General features: G+C 38.6%; 1 protein-coding gene across 4 annotated transcripts in view; it reads right to left on the bottom strand.

The window, feature by feature from the left end:
- Positions 1 to 20796, bottom strand: part of PPP1CB (protein phosphatase 1 catalytic subunit beta) — a 36545-nt gene extending 15749 nt beyond the window's left edge. Inside the window, exons 1-3 of one of the 4 annotated variants that reach the window (XM_086326137.1) lie at positions 20668 to 20796; positions 20168 to 20307; positions 1288 to 1419 (exon numbers count right to left, since the gene is read on the bottom strand). In XM_086326137.1, the coding sequence (XP_086182263.1) occupies positions 1288 to 1419; positions 20168 to 20219 (184 nt within the window). In that variant the 5' untranslated portion in view covers positions 20220 to 20307; positions 20668 to 20796. Of the gene's footprint in view, positions 1 to 1287; positions 1420 to 20167; positions 20308 to 20382; positions 20615 to 20667 lie in introns of those variants that run through there. The other 3 variants (XM_086326136.1, XM_086326138.1, XM_086326133.1) reach the window with 3 other exon arrangements.
- Positions 20797 to 21022: the final 226 nt, after the last annotated feature.

Raw genomic sequence — 21022 nt, 5'->3', positions numbered from 1 at the left:
TACAGTTACATTCATTATCTGGTAATTTAACTTAGGTTCACTTTTTTTATGCCTAGTAGTGAGCAAACAGCAAAAACTAAATATTTAGTATAAATAACTTCTATTACTTTCAAATTATTTCTGTATGAAAGCATGTAAAGACTATCTTGTTGAGACTATTGAGTCACTTAAATTTTAAGATGATTTTTAATTTGCTTCATTTAATTCATAGAAGGGATTGATTATTTCCACACAATTTCAACTATCTCTTCAAAAGCTGATGGTTAAGTTCATTAAAGCTATGTGATAAACACTGCTGCTGCTGCCATCGCTTCAGTCGTGTCCGTCTCTGTGCGACCCCAGAGACAACAGCCCACCAGGCTTCCCCGTCCCTGGGATTCTCCAGGCAAGAACACTGGAGTGTGTTGCCATTTCCTTCTCCAATGCAGGAAAGTGAAAAGTGAAAGTGAAGTCGCTCAGTTGTTCCCGACTCTTAGCGACCCCATGGACTACAGCCTACCAGGCTCCTCTGTCCATGGATTTTCCAGGCAAGAGTACTGGAGTGGGGTGCCATTGCCTTCTCCGACTAAAAGAAAAACTGCATTATCAAACCAAAAGTCAGTACATTATACATACCACATCCTACTGTATATAAACTATAGAAAAATGCTTTTCTGTGCCAACAGTTTTTCCGACTGCAACAATGTTAACTTCAGGTTTAAGTTTTTGCCTCTGGCCAAAAGCCACTGTAAGATTTGAAAGATCAAATACAAATTGTATAGTTTTATAATCTTCAAAATAAAACAATCAAAATTAAGTTAGAAGACCATGGATACGGCCATATCGACCCCCAAAATTCTATACCTGTGTACTCGAATCCATATCCTTGATAACAATAGATAACAATTTTTGACATTTTTTCCCCCGATTTCATCAGAGTCCCAGATTTGTTTTTAAGTTGCATCTCACTGATTACAAGTGAGTCTGAGAATCTTATGTTTACTAGTCATTTGAATCTCTTCTACAATCTGCTCCCACTCAATTTTTTTAAAATTGTATTGTCTTTTTCTTATTTCTAAGAACTCTTTGTAACAGTGTGACCAGCAATCTTTTAATCTGCTGTATATATAGCAAACATTTTCTTCTCATCTCTAACTTGTCATTTTCTCAAAGTCTCAAATTCTACAATTGTATGTAATAAAACCTAGCAAACCTTTTTTTCACAAAACTTTTTAGATGTTTTCTCTAACTCATCTTCAGTGTAGTGAATTCAAAAGAGATTGTTGCCAACTTTACCCATTTACATACCACAGATTTTCAGTGGTGCTTCCAATTCCAAAAGAATAGGCTGGCTGAGAAAGATCTCCCGAGACTTGATACATAAGCCCCGAACTTCTGCTTCAGTCATCTGTACAATCTTTCCTGGACGACATCCTCGTACTGGTAAACAGTAAATAAAATGGTCAGTTTTCTAAAATTTATCCATAAAATATTAATTCTAAAAAAAGGAGTCATGCCTATATTCTGAGTATCAGAAGATTCACACAGGCAGCAAACTATCAGATACCCTGTTGTGTTCCATGGCTAACAATAGGTTATTCTATGATCTTTGGCTTATCTCTATCTTCACTGTTGGTGGTTTCCAATGCTCCTTAAGGCTGCTGCTGCTGCTAAGTCGCTTCAGTCGTGTCCAACTCTGTGCGACCCCATAGACGGCAGCCCACCAGGCTCCACCGTCCCTGGGATTCTCCAGGCAAGAACACTGGAGTGGGTTGCCATTTCCTTCTCCAGTGCATGAAAGTGAAAAGTGAAAGTGAAGTCACTTAGTCATGTCCGACTCTTCTCGACCCCATGGACTGCAGCCCACCAGGCTCCTCCGTCCATGGGATTTTCCAAACAGAAGTACTGGAGTGGGTTGCCATAAGGCTGCTACCATGGAAATGTGGTCTTCTTTGTTTTCCAGTGGTCAATTTGAGGCCTTGCAGTTCAAGTGACTAAAACTCATTAATTAATACGGTTCCCAATAACTTCTGGGATGGAGTGGGGAGGAACGGTCCATGGAGAATTCCCTTATTTGCCCTATTGAAAATGAAGTGAAAGTCACTCAGTCATCCATGGAATTCTCCAGGCCAGAATTCTGGAGTGGGTAGCCTTTCCCTTCTCCAAGGGAACTTCCCAACCCAGGGATCAAACCCAGATCTCCCACATTGCAGGTGGATTCTTTACCAGCTGAGCCACAAGGGAAGCCCTTGCCCTACTGAACTGAACTTCTAATCATTTCCTCTCATTATTACCTTCCCTACTGGCTCTTTCTCTTTAAATACACTGTGAGCTGCCAATCTTACTTTGACAGCATTTATTAAAGAAAACAGAGACTACATTTTTATATACACCCATGACTTCCCATTTACATTTTAATCCATACATTTCTTGCTAAAAATTGCGGATTCCTTTGTCAGGTTGAAAGAGGCTTAAAAAAAAAAAAAAAGCCTCTAACCCTGCAAAAGCCTATTCATATATATAATCCATTAATATACTAATATAACAAAGAAACAATGTTGAAATGTATTTTAAGCAAATATGACAGTAAGACCATTTCTGAAATCCAAACCATGATCAGAACTGCTTTTACTATGGGAACTTAGCCTTTTAAGTACTAGTTCTCAATTACCTACTTTCTGTAAACACGTGAATTTTTTAAAGATGAAGAAACACACAACTTTTTATCTTCCTCTAAGTATTTAAATACTAGCTTAGATTCAATGCCCTGCAATAGGAACAATTATTAATCTTGGTACAAAAATGTAAATGTGGGAAATGATGATTACAAAAAAGGTTTTACAATCAGTGCATCAAATACCTATCTATTTTAGTTTTAGGAGGTAAAAAGTATTCTCCTTGAAGGATTAAAGGTTTCTGGGGGCTTTCAGATGACAAACACACACCTAAAGGTAATTATTTAGAGATAACAGCAATGGACAATACAAACAAAATACTTTGGGCTCTCAAAGAAGTTTCCACAATTTCTGCTGTGACTCTGTAGTAATAAAACACTTCTTGGTTATCAAAATTTAGTTTTAATTTGATGGCAATGATTATTAAGCAAATTAAGACTACTGTGGGTCACTTTGATGTGTTAAAGTGTCTAAATTCCAGTGGTGAATATTTTATCTCATATTTGCTTTATTTCCTCTGTAAGCTCCATCTTTAATTCTGGCCTCCCATGCAAGTAATTTAAGTTACAGTTAGGTACACTTCAACTAACATTTTTACAGGGCTAAAAATGCTTCAACTTTTAAGTCATGCTAATCCACAGAAACTAAAATTTACCAAAACTTCTTGTATTTCACTGCATGCTTTTTCCCAATTAATATCTCTAAAAGTTAGGAGATACCTTGCAATCAGTACTTTCTTAAAATTGTAATTGGTAATAGCTGCCCTACCCTCCACAGGCAAATAAAACAGCGACTTTCATAATCAATCACTTCTAAAAGTTGATGAAGTTAAAGGTTCTTCCAAGGGTTAAGCTTCTGACACGTGACCAAATTTTAGGATACATCAGCAAAATGATTGGGAGAACAGGGTAAACTGCTCAGGGCAATCCCACTGTCTTTCAATGTAAAAGTCATGCTCCCACCAGTGCAGACTCCAAGGCTTCCAAGAACACTTCAAAATTCTCAGTTATCTGATAAAAGGGAATAAATCTAGGCAATCTGTTACACGGGGGAACTAGATCACTATCACAATATTCATGAGGAATTACAGAATGTGGGTTTATGCATCTAGACCCAAGTGTCTTTAAATTATGAACATACTACATATCTGCATAATTAATTTAGTGCAAAGCAACTTCACATTGATCATCTCATTTAATCCTTTTGGTATCCCGAGAATTAAAAAGGGAAGTTACTACCTACATTCTACAATAACAGAAAGAGATTAAAATAATCTGCACAAGATTACTACAGGAGTAAAAAGCAGCAGAAAGGAATTCAGAACAAGGTCTTCAAACTCAAAAATCAATACTCTTAGTATACTAACGCATATATATGGAATTTAGAAAGATGGTTAACAATAACCCGGTGTACGAGACAGCAAAAGAGACACTGATGTATAGAACAGTCTTATGGCCTCTGTGGGAGAGGGATAGGGTGGGAAGATTTGGGAGAATGGCAATGAAACATGTAAAATATCATGTAGGAAACGAGTTGCCAGTCCAGGTTCGATGCACGATGCTGGATGCTTGGGGCTGGTGCACTGGGACGGCCCAGAGGGATGGTATGGGGAGGGAGGAGGGAGGAGGGAGGAGGGTTCGGGATGGGGAACACATGTATACCTGTGGCGGATTCATTTTGATATTTGGCAAAACGAATACAATTATGTAAAGTTTAAAAATAAAATAAAATTAGAAAAAAAAAAAAAGAAAACTACAAAAAAAAAAAAAAAGAAAAAGCTGGCTTAAAACTCAATATTCAAAAAACCAAAAAAAAAAAAAAAAAAAAAAATCAATACTCTTTCTAGTCCACCACATAAAAATTTTTTTAGTCAAAAATTTCCCCCCAAAAAATTTTCAGTAGGTAATAAATGCAAGCCAGGTGAAAATTCTGTTACAGCAAATATCTACTGTACTATTAATGTTTAAAAATCAATTGAGCTATTATATAAAGTACAGTTTATGTATACACCTAGGTAACCACCACCCAGATCAAGACACAGAATACTTCCAGCAGCCCAAGGCTCCCTTAAGCCCTAACCATTCAATAATAATGCCCAAGGTTACTATTCTTATTTCTTTCAGCATAGATTAGTCTAATGTTTTTGAATTTTAAATAGAAATTTATAGTATAAATTTATAAATAGTATACACTCTTGTTCACTGTCACGTGAGATTCATGCATGCTGTATTTAGCAGCCATTTGAAGTATTTTCTCATACGAATACACCAAAATATATTTATATACTCTATTTGGGTCATTTCCTGTTTGAGGCTATTATGAATGCTTTGAATATTCATGTACATTTCTCTTGGTATACATATAACAGGAGGACTACTGGGTCACAGGAAGACTTAGCTTTATTAAGAAGCAGATACCACCAGTTTCCTAGAGTGGTTAAACCAATTTACAATAGCACCAGCAATGCTGCTCTACCTCTTTGTCAACAGTTTTAGTCAATTTGTTGGGTGTAGTGATATTCAGTGAGATTTTGGTTTGCATTACCCTTTTCATATGCTTAATAGGCCACTGGGACATCCTTTTTTGTGTGTGAAGTTCATTTTAAGTCTTTTGTTCATTCTTTAAAACTGGACTTAACTGATCTGTAGGAATTCTTTACATATTCCAGATGAATTCTTTGTCAGATACATTGTAAGTATCTTCTCCCAGTTTCAGTTCAGTTGCTTAGTCCTGTCAGACTCTTGGTGACCCCATGGACTGCAGCACGCCAGGCTTCCCTGTCCACCACCAACTCCTGGAGCTTGCTCAAACTCATGTCCGTCAAGTCAGTAATGCCATCCAACCATCTCATCCTCTGTTGTCCCCTTCTTTTCCTGCCTTCAATCTTTCCCAGCATCAGGGTCTTTTCCAATGAGTCAGTTCTTCGCATCAGGTGGCCAAAGTATTGGCCAAAGTATTGAGCTTCAGCATCAGTCCTTCCAATGAATATTCAGGACTGATCTCCTTTAGGATGGACTGGTTGGATCTTCTTGCTGTCCAAGGGACTCTCAAGAGTCTTCTTCAACATCACAGTTTAAAAGCATCAATTCTTTGGCGCTCAGCTTTCTTTATGGTCCAACTCTCACATCCATACCTGACTACTGAAAAAAAACACAGCTTTAACTAGGCGGACCTTCGTTGGCAATGTCTCTGCTTTTTAATATGCTGTCCAGGTTGGTCATAGCTTTTCTTCCAAAGTGTCTTTTAATTTCATGGCTGCAGTCACTATCTGCAGTGATTCTGGGGCCCAAGAAAATTTCATTCTCTTACTGCTGCCTTTGATAAAACTGATATACTTTAATGTATTTAAATCCATCTTGAATTTTTTTTTTTTTTGGTGTCTTACATCATGTTCAAGAAATGTTTGCCTTCTCCTAAGTATTTCCTTATGTTTACTTTTAAACCTTTTAGATACTTTATTGTTTAGCCTAACTCATTCAATAATCTACCTTAATTTTGTGTATGGTATAGAATAAAGGTCAAAATTCTTTTTCTCCCCCTTAAAAAAATTTTTTCCCAGTTCTATTGAGATATAATTGGCATACACTCTGAATACGTTTAAGGAGAATAACACAAAATGATTACCACAATTAAGTTTAGTGAATAGCCATCATCTCACATAGAAACAAAATAAAACAAAAAAAGCTTTTTTCTCTTGTGATAAGAACTCCCAGGTTCCACTCTTTCTCTTTTATGGCTGTGCATGTAGCTTGTGGGATCTTAGGTCCCCCATTAGGGACTGAACCGGGGCCTCTGCAGTGAAAGTGCAGAGTCCTAAGCCCTGGACTGCCAGGCAACTCCCTGGGATCCACTGTCTAAACAGTTTTCATATATAACATACAGCAGTGTTGATTATAACTATCATGTTGTATATAACATACCCAGTATGTATCTCATAACTGGAAGTTTGTACCTTCTGACTACTTTCAATCAATTCCCCTCCTCTGGTAACCACACCTCTGGTAACCACAAATCTGATCTTTGTTTCCCACAAGTTTGTTTGTTTTTGAAGTGTACTTGACCTGCAACACTGTTAGTTGCTGGTGCAACAGTGAGTGATTCGATATTTCTATACATTTCAAAATGATCACCATAAGTTTAGTTTCCATCTGTCATCATACAAAGGTACTGACTGCATTCCGCAGACTGTACATTTCACACTCCTGACTCATTTATTTTTCAACTGAGAGATTTGTACCTCTTAACCCTCCTCATCTATTTCTCTTAGCCCCCACTCCCTGGCACCATCTGTTTGTTCTATCTACGACTGTTTCTGTTTCGTTTGTTCACCTGTTTTGTTTTTTTAGCTTCCACATGCAAGTGAAATCATATAGTATTTGTCTTTGTTTGTCTGACTTATTTCACTTAGCAAAATACTGTCTAGGTCCATTCCTGTTGTCACTAATGATAAGATTTCATTCTTTTTTATGGCTAATAGTACACAATACAAACACACACACCATATCTTCTTTATCCATTCACTGGATAATGGACACTTATCCACATTTTGGCTATTGTAAATAATGCTGCAACATAAAGGTGCATCTGTCTTTCCAAATTAGTATTTTTGTTTTCTTTAGATATATACCCAGAAGTGGAATTGCTGGATCCTACAGTAGTTCTATTTTTAATATTTTGAGGAACCTCCATTCTGTTTTCTGTAGTGGCTGCATCAATTTACCCCCCACCCCCAACAGTGCACCAGCATTTCCTTTCATCCATACCCTTGCTGACACTTGTTATTTGTTCTCTTTTTGATAACAGCCATTCTGACAGGTGTAAGGTGACATGTTAAACTTTTCTATGGTCTTCTGCTGCCTTCTTTCTGTATTCCCCCTTTATTTTTTCTCTCTCAGCACTGCAGAATTTCCACTCAACTATTTTCCCCTAGTTTACTACTCCTCTATTCTGCTGTTTTTAATTTGCAAGTATGTAAACACAACTACGAAATTCTTAACTTTAGTTAACATATTTTTTTGGTTATAAAGTTTCCAGGTCTCTGATGAAATTTTTCCTTTCCTCTTTACCTTGAGCATATTAAATCAGTTATCTTAAAGTCTGTGTGACATCTCTAATATATGAATTATACAAGGTGGATTTATACCTTTTTTTCTTCTTTTTTTTGGTCAATTGATCATGTTAGCATTCCTGTAGTATTTCACAGAAATATTTGATTATGGATGAATAATTGTAGTAGTTTTTTATGACATCTTCTCCACAGAGGGTTGTTTCCTTTAGCAGCAGCAAGTGTGGCAATAATGCACCCACATTTTCTTGAGGGCGGGTCTATTTCATTTTGCCCTCAATCTTGGCCATGATGGAGGTCTCAACAGAAAACTCAGGGTACAATATAGTCTCTCTTACTTTATCAAGTCTTAACGTCAAGTTTTGCCATGCAGGTACTGGACAACGCTGTAATCTCTGCTCAGATTCTTCTGCACTTCTTAGAATCTTCTCTTGCATGTGTGCATCTTAGAAGTCAATGACTTTAGGGAGAACATGAACGTGGAGTCGCTCAGTTGTGTCCGACTCTTTGTGACCCCATGGACTGTAGCCTACCAGGCTCCTCTGCCCACGGGATTTTCCAAGCAAGAATACTGGAGTGGGTTGCCATTTCCTTCTCCAGGAGATCTTCCTGACCCAGGGATTGAACCTGGGTCTCCCGCATTGTAGGCAGACGCTTTACTGTCTGAGCCACCAGGGAAGTCCTCGACTTTAGCGGGAGTCGACTACAGGTTCTGAGGTTAGAGTCTATGTGATTCTCTCCTCTTTAGGACTTAAGTTTCAACTGCTTTAGTTGCCCCAGACTTCCACCTCTCCTCTTTACTCCAGTAAGACTGCCACTTTTTATTTAGAGTCTATTCCCCTATGCCTCTAGGAGTGACTGGTGAACTCACTGGTACTTCAAGATCAAAACCCTCTGCTCAAGTGAAAATAGTAAGTACACAAAATATGATTATTGGGTATACACTAGAAATTCATATGATTTTATAAAGAATTTTGAGAAATACCTTGCCAAGGACTAGACATTAAGGGCTATAACTCCATACATTATGTGAATGAATCAGTCATGCAACATGGGTGTGAGCACCAAGGTACCTGACTCCTGATAAAGCAAGCTTTCTGCAAAATCATGTTTACAACAGAAAGGGGGGAAAACACTAAGGTCCAAGGTGAAATTTGGTCCTTTATATATTTTTAATAACAGTTGGTGGGGAGGTGGGAAAAAATAATACTTTGTGACACATAAAAGTTACATGAAATTCAAATGTTAGCATTCAAAAATGAAATTTTACTGGAACAGAACCACTCTCATTCATTTAGTTATTATCAATACCTACAGGTACTTTCACGCTACAATGGCAGAGTTGAGTAGTTGTAGCAGCGAGTACATGGGGTACCCTCATGGCTTTGCATTGTTTCCCAAGGTTCTAGAAATTGCAGAGATACAGCTATAACTCAACAATGTATTGAGTGCCATTTTATTTTAATTTTATTACTAGTGCATACTCATCATGTTAAAGGAAGAAAAGTGGAATGTGAATGTCTAAGGCACAATGGAGTGTAGATTATTTTGTTACTGGATTAGACTATCAGGCATTATATTTATGACTTTCCAGCTAAAAGAATAAAATATGTGTTAACATTAGGAAACTGAGCACTTGTCACAACATTCCCAACTCACAGGAAGTAACAAAACTTTAAAAAAAAATTTTAACAGAATCTCATCACAGCAGAATTTCTGCACAAAAATAGAAATGAGGCTGCAATGAAAGTAAGTTTCCAACTGATTCATGTATTAGCAAGTGAGGAAAGCCATTTACTAATGGTGACTTAATTAAATCATGTTTGCTTGGAAAAGCCAAAGAAATATGTCCCCAAACTATATGTATTTATTGAAGTCTTTCTGTAAAAACAGCTCTTGAAGAGTTGACAACGTTGGAAGCAACATCAATAATGAGTTAAAAAAAACGAACAATTTTGAGTGGTTTCATTGGCTCTTGATGAATGCATTCACAGATACTGCCAATACTTATTTGTTGCTCATTTGAGGAGCCAATACTGAATTTGAAATGACAGAAAAGTTAGCCTCCATGAACAGTATGAGTGGAACAACCACAGGCAAGAATATTTTCAAAGAGGGACTTCCCTGGAGGTTCAGTGGTTAATACTCCACGCTTCCACGGCAGGGAGTGGGGAGCAACATGGTTCAAACCCTGGTGGGGGAACTAAGATGCCACAGTCCACACTGTGCGGCCTAAAAAAAAAATTTTTTTCCAAAGAAGCCAAACAAACAAACCCACAACAATGATGCAGGTAAAACTATGCATGGAGCAGAAAAAGACTTAGTTGGATAATTTTAAAAAGCCTGTAAAAATTGAAGGTATTTAAAGTTTAGGGTGCAGTTACTGAGTGGAAAAAGATTCTAATCACACCGTTGAACCAGCGATACCAATGGTATACTTCATTAGTTCTCATAAACCTAACCATGGTCGGGTCCACAAATGTTTGTGAGAAACAAAAGCTGAATATCCTGACTTGCCCTAGCACAGAGCAGTTCAGTAGTGATGAAGTTTTACTGATTTTTTTTTTAAGGCTTAGGGCTGATACTGAAATTTTTCTGAATGAGAAGAGTAACCCCCAATCACTACTATCAAACAGAGAGTAAGTTTTATAAATTAGATTTTACTACAAACCTAATAATATTTCTCAGTTAAAACCTAAAATTAAAATGCAAAAAAAACCCCAAAACAAAAAACCTTGTATGTGAAACATATACTATATTAAGTCACTTTAACAACTAACGTTGCCTGGGTCACAAGCAAATGTCAGGTTGCTTTATACAGTTTCAGGGTTGTCAAAAGTTAAAACAAGTGAGATTTTTACTCCCTCATAAGTTTTGCACTGAATACTATTTTCTAAGCTCAAACCACAGTTCTAACAGCATTCATCAGATCTTAGTGCTAATGCAAAATACATCAAAATTCATTTATTTGTGCAGGTGAGAAGCTTCCACCTAACCTATTACTGGAATTGATTAATCTGTAATGTAATGACATGCTAAAAGGCAGATATCAAGAGAGGACTAATAAAATCCTATAAATATCTTCCAAGTGATGACTAAAATCACTTAACTAAAACCATATGCTTGTAGATTGATATTAGTTTTGGCAGTACCTATCTGTGTTAAGACAGCTTCCAAGATAAAATACACAAAATCTCATTATAGATCAACAATAGACAAACACTTCCATTGACTTTGATGATACAGAACACCAACTCTGAACCTCAATTAAACAAAATGTTGTCTTCTCCCCTAAAAGAAGTCCCTTCTCATGACTGCAAAAAATTATACTCAATCACTATATTTCAAATTCTTTTAAAAGTCTTTTCAATGCAGGTTTGTCTCTTAAATTACAAATGGTGCATGATATGTATGTCTGTGTTGTGTGTATGCTAAATTTTACTTTCAATAACAATATGCTATTTTTTTCCAGCAAGTTTTTTACTAATAACTGTCTTCTCTGAAACAGAAAGAATGTCAAGAGAATAATTCCATTACTATTTTTGCCCCATGAAATCTTAGTAATCTTCATTAACCTTTAATATTTTAATTTCTACAATACTAAAATGATTCAATCAAGGTTACATACTAAACAGCAAAGTTAACTTAAAAACATAAAATTTTTACAATTGGCTAGAATGTGGAATTTTGGTTTTAAATGAAAGAACTAGGCAGCTGCCATAATTTTATCTTGTTTGCCTGATAGTAATTATTAATATGATCTGAGTCTACAGATGGCCTTCAGGAGCTCTGTAATCCCCCTGTCTGTAGTACTGTGTATATAAACATGCATATTTTTCGGGGAAGGCCCAGGGCTTTCACGATTTCTCAGAGGAGTCTGTGAACCGCTTGTATCATTTCAGGTACACTAGTAAACAAACAGATAATGAAAAAAGAGTAAAGAAGAAAACTTAACAGATACAGGGGCAGGCTAGACATTTCAGGATTAGAAGGGAGTGCTGTAGGCCTGTGGGTTCTCAGAGTGTGATCCTCTTTTTTACTGCATTGACATATGCATGGTGAAAACGATGATTAAAATGCAGGCACCTGAGCAGAAACCAAGTCAGTGGCACTGAAGTGCCATGCACTTACAGTGAAACAGAAAGATCCAGTTTCAAATTAAAATGCCCTTAAGCAGTAAAAATGATGAATTTTATTAAATCTCCACCACTGAGTATACATCTTTCTAATATTCTGCATGAGGAAATGGAAAGTATCCATGAAGCTTTCCTGTTGCATATTCAAGTACAATGGCTGTCTTCAAGAAAAGCTCTAGAGTGACTGTTGAAGTACCAAAGTGATCCAGCTAATTTTTCTTTCACAGAACATCTCTTTTGCTGGAAAGCACAACTAACAAACTATAGTTACTCACTCAAGATATATAACAGATATGCTTCAAAATGAACAAAGTGAGCCTGTCATTTCAAATGAAACAATTGACAGCATTTGTTGCTAGTGAAAATTAAAATTTTGGAAACTCTGTATCCAGCACCATGAATTTGACAGCTTTTTCATATTTAAGGACTCATCTGATACCTTGTTCTAAATTAACAGATGTGATTCTTTAATGTTGTATAAAATGTGTCAACTTTTAACATCTGCATAAATCACCTTAACCAGTGATTTTAAAAGAACCAAGGCATGTTACAAAATCATTTGTAAGATCCATTTAAAATGCAAGATAGATCAATGGATTTTGATGTAAGAGAACATTTCAGATTCCACATTACAACTAACCTTTAAGAAATTACCACTTGTCAATTTCTATTATACTATTAAAGAATATCCACCATAATCTATAAATGCTTTTAAAATACTCCTTTCTTTTCTGATTTATCTGTAAAAGTACAGATTTTCTTCAGATACTTCAACCAAAACAATGTTACCAAAACAAACTGAAGGTACGAGAATTCTTCTGTCTTCTACAAAGCTAGACATTAAAGAAATGTGCTGATCCCTAATATTTTTGTTGTAGAAAGCAAACTCTACTTACATAAAATGAACAGGTTATCAAATTTTTAAATTCGTAGTTTTAATTTCTAACAGTACTGATAAACAACTCACACGAAAACTCTTGTCCTCAGTTCTTTTTATGAATATAAAGTAGTCTCAAGATTCAAAGTTTGAAATCCACTGCTCTCTAGTCCCTAATCAAAAGAAAGCATACACCAAATCTCCTTAAATCACCTTTCACCACTTTATTCTGCCTAAAAATCTCTCTCCCCCTCAGCACCAACATTAATATGTCAAACCAGATTATAAATGCCAAATAACAGTAATAGGAAAGAAATGTTTTACACACACACACAGTTCCATACGTGGCTGTATGCAACAAACAACGCACGTCTGTTAGATCCTCACTAGAAATAAACCTTCTCAAAAATTACTGTGGAGAGGGTCCAGGGCTCACCAGCATTAAGAAGCCCTCTCTTACCTTATCTTGGCTCAGGTTTACACTAAACAAGAACACTAACATTTTCGGAGCTTTTATTATGTTCAAAGTGTTTTACCGGTTTAATTGTTACAAATAGATACATTATGAAGCAGGTACCTATTATCATCCTAGAAATACAGAAGAAACTGGGAATAAGCTGAAATTGTAACACACGTAGAACCTGTATCTTTAACAAGTATCAGCATGTACCAATACTTAGATACACCTTGAGTAAACAAATGTACACCTGATTTTATTTAGGATTCACATAACAATTGCAGCTAAGGTCTGATGTTCATAAAATACCCTCCTCTCTGTCATTATGTAACTTAGATCTTTCACTTCCACTCAGAAGCCTAGTCATTTTCTTTCACTACTCTGGCTCAATTATTTGATAAATATTCAAATATCACAGAAAAACCTAAAAGTATCTATAAAGTTTTCTTCTCAGCTTTCCATTTAAAATAAAAGAGCCGTAACTGCTAAGTACAACATTAGAGAAAGCTATATTAATAGAAGTCCTTAAATTTCTTTGGACTTCCCTGGTAGCTCAGATGGTAAAAGCATTTGTTTGCCTACAATGTGAGAGACATGGGTTCAATCCATGGGTTGGTAAGATCCCCTGGAGAAGGAAATGGCAACCCACTCCAGTACTTTTGCCTTGAAAATCCCATGGACGGAGGAGCCATGGACGGAAGCTTATAGTCCATGGGGCCGCAAAGAGTCGACACGACTGAGCCACTTCACTTTCACTTTAAATTTCTTTTATGGGGAAAAGTAACTTGATTTCTTTAAATGTTGAAAATAGGTGGCAGGATTAAGGGAAAAGTTAAAATGGTGTTAGCTGCTGCTGCTGCGTCGCTTCAGTCGTGTCCGACTCTGTGCGACCCCATAGACGGCAGCCCACCAGGCTTCCCGTCCCTGGGATTCTCCAGGCAAGAACACTGGAGTGGGTTGCCATTTCCTTCTCCAATGCAGGAAAGTGAAAAGTGAAAGTGAAGTCGCTCAGTCGTGTCCGACTCTTCGAGACCCCATGGACTGCAGCCCACCAGGCTCCTCCGTCCATGGGATTTTCCAGGCAAGAGTACTGGAGTGGGGTGCCGTTGCCTTCTCCGAAAAGGCAAGCACTCAAATCAAGAAAATGTTTCTATCAATAGTTTGGTAATTGACTAAGATGGAAACTCAGGCATGGTCTAAGGAACAGCCCAAGGCTTAAACTCTTTCATGATGAAATAAACCTAGTCTTTGCACAGAAGCAGGAAAATCTGGGAAGGGAGGGCCCTGAGGTCAGTGATTATTAGGAAGGTTATGTATGTCCTCATAAATCACTCTGCTATACACAGGTGGATAGGCAGATTAAAGGACAACTGCCCCTGTCCTTTATCTATTTTCCCTATGTATGGCAAATACCCACCTAGACCAGGAACTGAATTCCTCTATCAAGCTAGTGCCTACTGGTTATTTACATATACTTAACTTCAGAATGAATTTCTGCATTTTTAGCCTCCTACCTCACTAATTGTGGAATAAGGACTTAATTTCCATTAAAGCATTTTCATGTTATCTAACAGAGAAAAATCTGAGGTGCAGTGTATTACAGAGGATGAGGTGTAAAAAAAATTGCATTTCACCTACTAATAACCAAGACTTCAAAGGTAACCATATGCAATCTTGGGGGAAGGTGGAGAGTTTACAAAAAGAAAGGAGAGTTGTAACCTCCATCTCTCTGCTTCCTGTCTTCACTGATCCTCTATTTTCCCAGAAACAGTAAGTCTTGAAATGACTACTTCTAGCCACTAGAGCAGTGATTGCTGTCCAAGGGTATAAATTTGTATAGACTCAAAATTAAATCCTAGAAGATTCAACTGTGAATCCATATCCTCCACCACCACACCACAGTAAGCCTACTGACATTTGCAAACCATTTCTTCTTGCATCCCTAGAGCCGAAGACTTCTAGGATAACCTTTGTTTCAGAAACTGAGATTTTAATTATTTCTAAATATTTTGACATTCTTAACAGCTGCATTATTTTACCTGTTAGAGTTGCTTGAGAACATAGGATATTAGAACAGATATTCTATCAAAACAATAAATGTGGATAATAAGACATCAGAGGGAAAAAAATTACTTGATAAAATTTAATATCTTCCTCACTAATCCTAAATCTTAATATAATCCTGTCTCTAGACTCAAATGTAAATAGATTTCTAAATCCCAATAAATCCTAATCTTGGATTTGAACATTTATCAGAAAAGCCCTGTATTCAAATACAATAACAACACTCCGGACTACTTCTTCAAACTGTCAAAATGTCCCTCACCTGGAACTAACAGGAAAACCATTTAAATACTCAATCTCTGAACAATGAACCATCTATATGCCTTCTCCAGCTTTTCATCTAAAAAGAGGCAAGAGGAGAGAAAGCAACCTTCAGCCTATCTCCCCTATTCCTCAACCTGCTTTTTCCAAGAGACCTGGCCTTGGGTTTACACATAACACTTGCCCTGCAGAAGCTGAGGTTGCCAAGATCAACTAGCACTTCCTTCAAAACTGCCTAACCTTTAGACTGCTGGGTCATAATTAAACAACTGAATCAGAAAAGAAGCTTTAAACAGTTTGGCAGTTCCTCCAAAGGTTAAACAGAGTTACCCATTGACAAAGGAATTCCACTCCCAGTTATATTACCCAAGGGAAATGAAAACATATGCCCACACAAACACTTGTACATAAACATCCATAGCAGTATTTTTCACAACAGCCCAAAGCAGGAAACAACTCAAATGTCCATCAAGTGACAAACGGACAAATAAAAATGTAGTACAGTCATACAATGAAATATTGTTTAGCCATAAAAGGAACGAAATACTGACACATGCTTCAATATAGATGAACTTGCAAAACATTAAAAACAAGCCAATCACAAGAGATCACATAATGCATTATTTCATTCACATGAAATGTCCAGAACAGGCAAAATCCACAGGAAGTAGATTAGGGATAACCTAGTGCTGGAGAGGAGTGAAGGGAAAAGGGACTTGTCAGCTAATGGGAACAGGGGTGTGTTTGAGAATGATGGGGAGAACTTTCTAATGTTGATGGTGGTGACTGATGGGTTGCACAACTCTGTGAATATACTACAAACCACTCAATTATACAATTCAAAAGGTGAAATTGCATGGTATGCGAACTGTATCTCAATAAAACTATTATTTAAAAAGGAGAAAGGAGAGACTTGGGAATTCCCTGGCGATCCAGTAACTGGAGGCATAGTGCTTTCACTGCAGGGGACCAGGATTCAATTCCTGGCTGGGGAACTTATATTCCACAAGCTGTGTGGTGCAGCCAAAAAAACAACAATAAAGCTTAAAAAAAGGGGTGGGGGGTGGGGCTTTAATATGGTTTCATTAATCTTCATTTTTCAAATCCATTCCTTTTCTTGACGTTCAAAAGGACACAAAAGACATAAACTTCCTATTTGCTTAGTCTTCCAGCTTAACTAAAAATAATCACAGCAGTTTCACAAATTTAGACATCTGATAGGTTGTGATTAAGTGAAAAACGGATTTATAAACAAAAATACACACATCCCAAGATTTTCATTAATACCAGGCCAAAAATACAAACACAATCATATTCTGTTAAGTTTTTGCTAACAGTCTACTAACATGATACTAACAGTCTACAATTTATCTTGTAATATTAAGTTTAGCTTTGTAGCAAAGCAAAAAAAAAAAAAAAACTGTAAGAAAACGTTTAAAAATTAACTCATAAAGCTACATACACAATATTCTAAAGATGTAAAGTATCTGAAAGAAAAATGCATCGAAATTTCAACAAGTTATCTCTGGATCATGGAATTATGGGGAGGACTCTGGTTTTAATTCTTCACTGTTTCATATAAGAAATTCTTTCCTGTAAGAATAAGAATGCTTATTTTTATCATCAGAAAAGCATATCCCAGACACTCAGTTTTAAATGTACATGATACACATACATAATCAAATATATAATGGGCACATGTTAGTTATCATCAGCTGATACAGCCCAGTTTTTAAACACTTGGATCATGTCTGTATTTGGGAACAAAGCTAGCACAATCTTAACCACCCAGAAGCAGATTCCCAAACAAGCAGATTCTACTCATCCTATTTCAACTCCTCCAAAGTAAACTCAACATTGACAGTCTGAATAAAGCTCCCCAGGTGATTTCTCTATACTCCCACTGCCATCCTAAGTCCTTTTGGAACTGCTCATCAAAGTAAAAAAGCTTTTAGTGGATTTCTCAGGATACTCACAGAAACTAGCTTCAATTTAAACAACCAGTCAAAAGCACGATGATAAACCCACAACAATGTAGTATCAGGGTCACTACAGCTGAGTGTTAGGAATCTCTGGCTTTGTAGTAAGTAAAACTGAATCAAGAAAATATACTGGAGGAATATGCACTGTCCAAACAATAAATCAGTATACTGTTTTGCATTAAATAATAACAACAAAAAAAATTAAATGTAAATGGTGCTTTGGCAATTCACATGATTTGCCCACCTAAGAAAACACAAAGCAACTCATAAAAATTTATACTAAAAGTGTTATAGCTGACTGGTAATTTGATGTAATAAAAAGAAAAAAAAATCGAGACTATGTTATGGAACTACAATCAACACTTTAAAATGAGATCAAGTATTGCTGATCAAGTTCTGTACCTTCATTTAATACTAAAGACAAACCAAAAATTTAACTACAGCTATTCTGCTAAGCAACCTCACTTGAATTTGAGTTAAATTTAATTAAAATGTAATGTCACTGAAAATCAATTAATTTTTATTTGGAAACTAAAAAAAAAATTATTTCAAGACTAAAAATAACTACTTACTAGAAAATCCAAGTCTGTTTTGGATGTCTTTGGACAGGTCTAGATTTTGCAAAGGAGAAAGGAGCCTGGAGAATTTAAGAATCCCAGGGAGGCACTGTCAAAACTAAATACACTTCCCAGGATTAAGGAGCAAGTAATGGTACCCTTTACTGACAGAGAGCAGGCTGCAAAAGCTTGAAAATCACTTGTTTAAATTGGGAATTCCCTGAATGAAGAGACAGTGTCTTGTCTTTGCACTCCTGGTGACTGGCACAAAGCAGGTCAATAAATTCTTGCTAATTTAAAAGGGGAAAATGTCTGGAAAATGATCATCAAAAACCAGAACCGAACACTGATGTAATTCAAATTCACAGAAACAATCACTTAGCCTATTCTCCCCACCGTATCTTTTTCCTAGTAACCTCGAACAATCCTAATCATAAAATCATCTGATTTAAGACGTCCCACATCAAGCATTTAAAAATACATAAGTTTATTCTGTCTTATGCCTATGAAGTATATAAATAAGTATATGGAAAATAAAAATGAACAAGTTGGATACAAGCATCAGATTTTTAAATATTTAAATTTACAAGCCAAGTTCATGGTGAGCATAAACTTCTCCCAAAGTTAACAAGATAATAAAAATTTTAAACAGCTACATTTCCCTCTCAGAACAAACAACAAATTAAAAAAAAAAAAAATTCCCCCCTAAAGCAAATGTCTCACACCCAGCAAGATGTTCACATCTGTTAAAATCCACCAAGTCTTAAACAGTGAACACTGACTGCAGGCACCAGGGGGCCTCCCAGGAATAACTTGATAGTAAAGGAAAAAGTAAGTAAGAGTTCCTGGTAAAACTTTGCTTCTTATTCAGTCTTAAAAGACATTCAGTCTCACATCTGCAGCAAATTTACTGTAGTTTGTTACACAACCGGTATACACAGAAACTGATGAGATACCGACACTTCGGCCAAAAAAAGGAACTAGCGCCCTCCCTTCCGCCCCCCAACCATACAATCTTGTATGATGCTTTTCCATCACAGTAAGTACATACTGTTTCACTGTGAAAAACAATTATCGTCAGGAAATTCGAAAGCAAGTAACAACGTCTATGTAATCCTGCCACGGTTTCCGACAGAGAGGACTCTAAATCTTTTTTTTTTAATGGGTTAATTTGTTTTCTACACACTCACAAAGCAGTTAGTGATGACGCAAATGTTGGGATAAAGGCATTCGCGGGCAGAAGACCGCGATGGACTTTGAGTAATATCCTAGCCTCTCCATCTCTTCCTTATCCCTCAATCCCCAACCCTAACATAAACCTATCCAATAAAAACAGAAGGGCCCAGAAACTTCAAAAGCTGCGAAGACTTGTAAAGACCCTTTAAACACAACAGAGGCTTTACAATCGACCTTTTCTAAGTTTGTGCAGAAATTAAACCCTGCTCAAACCTGTTAAAATTCTCAAATCCGGAAACTAATCCCCACAGCAAACGTGTGTCTACATATTTCTGGCGTGCTTCTTCGCCTCGGTCAGACCTGTTTTACTATTTTTTAAAGCTAAATTAGACATGGGAGGTACTCTCGCTAGTGTTATCTTCTCCCTGAATAGTTCGCCCTGTAGGATCATGTAAAATTTGCTGAACCGATCAGTTTTCCCACAAAGATTTAAAAAAAAATTTTGTTTCTTTTCACTCCCAGAACAAGAATCGGGAGGCAGCCAAGGGCAAGGCACAAAGAGAACAGAGGAGAAACATACAATTCGCGGGCATACAATGCATCGGAGCACGCATCCCGACCCCCTCCTTCTGGGAAGGGTCACCCCACGCCCCGGCCGCGCGCCGCCGTGCGGGTCCCCGAAGGTCCGCGGGGCACTGCCCGCCCGCGGGGACAGCACCTCTCGCCCGGCCTCTCTCCCGGAGGCCGCTCCCCTGGCCCACCAGCTTCTTCGCCCCCATCCTCGGCGGCCGCCTCGGGGCGGGAAAAGCAGGGAAGCGGGCGTCGGGGGGGTGGGGGGATTGGGGGGGGGGGGTGTTCCCTCGGGCTCCAGCGCCTGAGGGACCAGGAGGGATAAGGGAAAGCGTCCCCTCCCCGCGGCCCGCCGGGCCCCGACTCACCCTCCAGCAGTCGGGTAATAAGACTGTCCACGTTCAGCTCTCCGTCCGCCATCTTGTCGGCACCAGACGCTCCTTCCCGGCAGCGGGAACAAGGGCTTCTCGGCGGCGGAGTCTGCGGCGACCGCTCGGCGTGCCCTCACCTACAAGTCACGCGGCGTTTCGACCCCAACTCCAACTCCCCCTTCCCCCGGGCCCTCCCCCCACCCCCTCCCCACCTAGCAGTGGAGCTCGCACACACTCGGAGGCACCCACGATAAATAAATAAATAAACAAGCGGAGCCCCCCACGAACCGGGCCGCGTCAGACCCAGCCGCCGCCGCCGCCACCTCCTCCTCCTCCTCCTCCTCCTCGGCACCGCCCAACTCCGCAAAGCTCACCAGCGCCGCCGACGGCCCCACCCGCAGCGCCACTCACTCCACACCGCCCTGCCCCGCCACCGCGCCACGCAGCCCCCCGCGCAGGCGCATGGCGTACTCCCCGCGCGTCCCCGCCTCACCCACCCCCTGCCCTCGCGCAATCGCAGTGGACTCGGTTCTCCCGCCACCACCGCCGCCGCGCCGCACTGCCCCCTTCGCGCAGGTGCGTCGCCCTTCCTCGCCAGTTCCACTGCGCTGAATCTCAGCGGCTGCGCAAGCGCCCCAGAGGCTCCCAGGGTTTGCTGCGCTGGGGAAGCTCCCATTACGCAGAGCGCGCGTAGGCAGTGCTGACCTTCCCGCCTCCCAGCTGGCCAGGCTCCGGCGCTACGCATACGCGGTTGTGGCTGTTCCCGCCTCGCTTTTCTTTTTTTCGTTTCAGTCCCTGATTTGACAAGCAATTCCTCAGTAAGCGGGAAACGTGGACTGCTGTTACCCATGT

This window comes from Bos grunniens, chromosome 11 (genome assembly GCF_055505025.1).
Source record: "Bos grunniens cultivar Pamir isolate PY7600 chromosome 11, Bosgru_T2T1.0, whole genome shotgun sequence".
NCBI lineage: Eukaryota > Metazoa > Chordata > Mammalia > Artiodactyla > Bovidae > Bos > Bos grunniens.
Note: the sequence above shows the minus strand (reverse complement) of the source record. Positions and strands in the feature narration are given on the sequence as shown.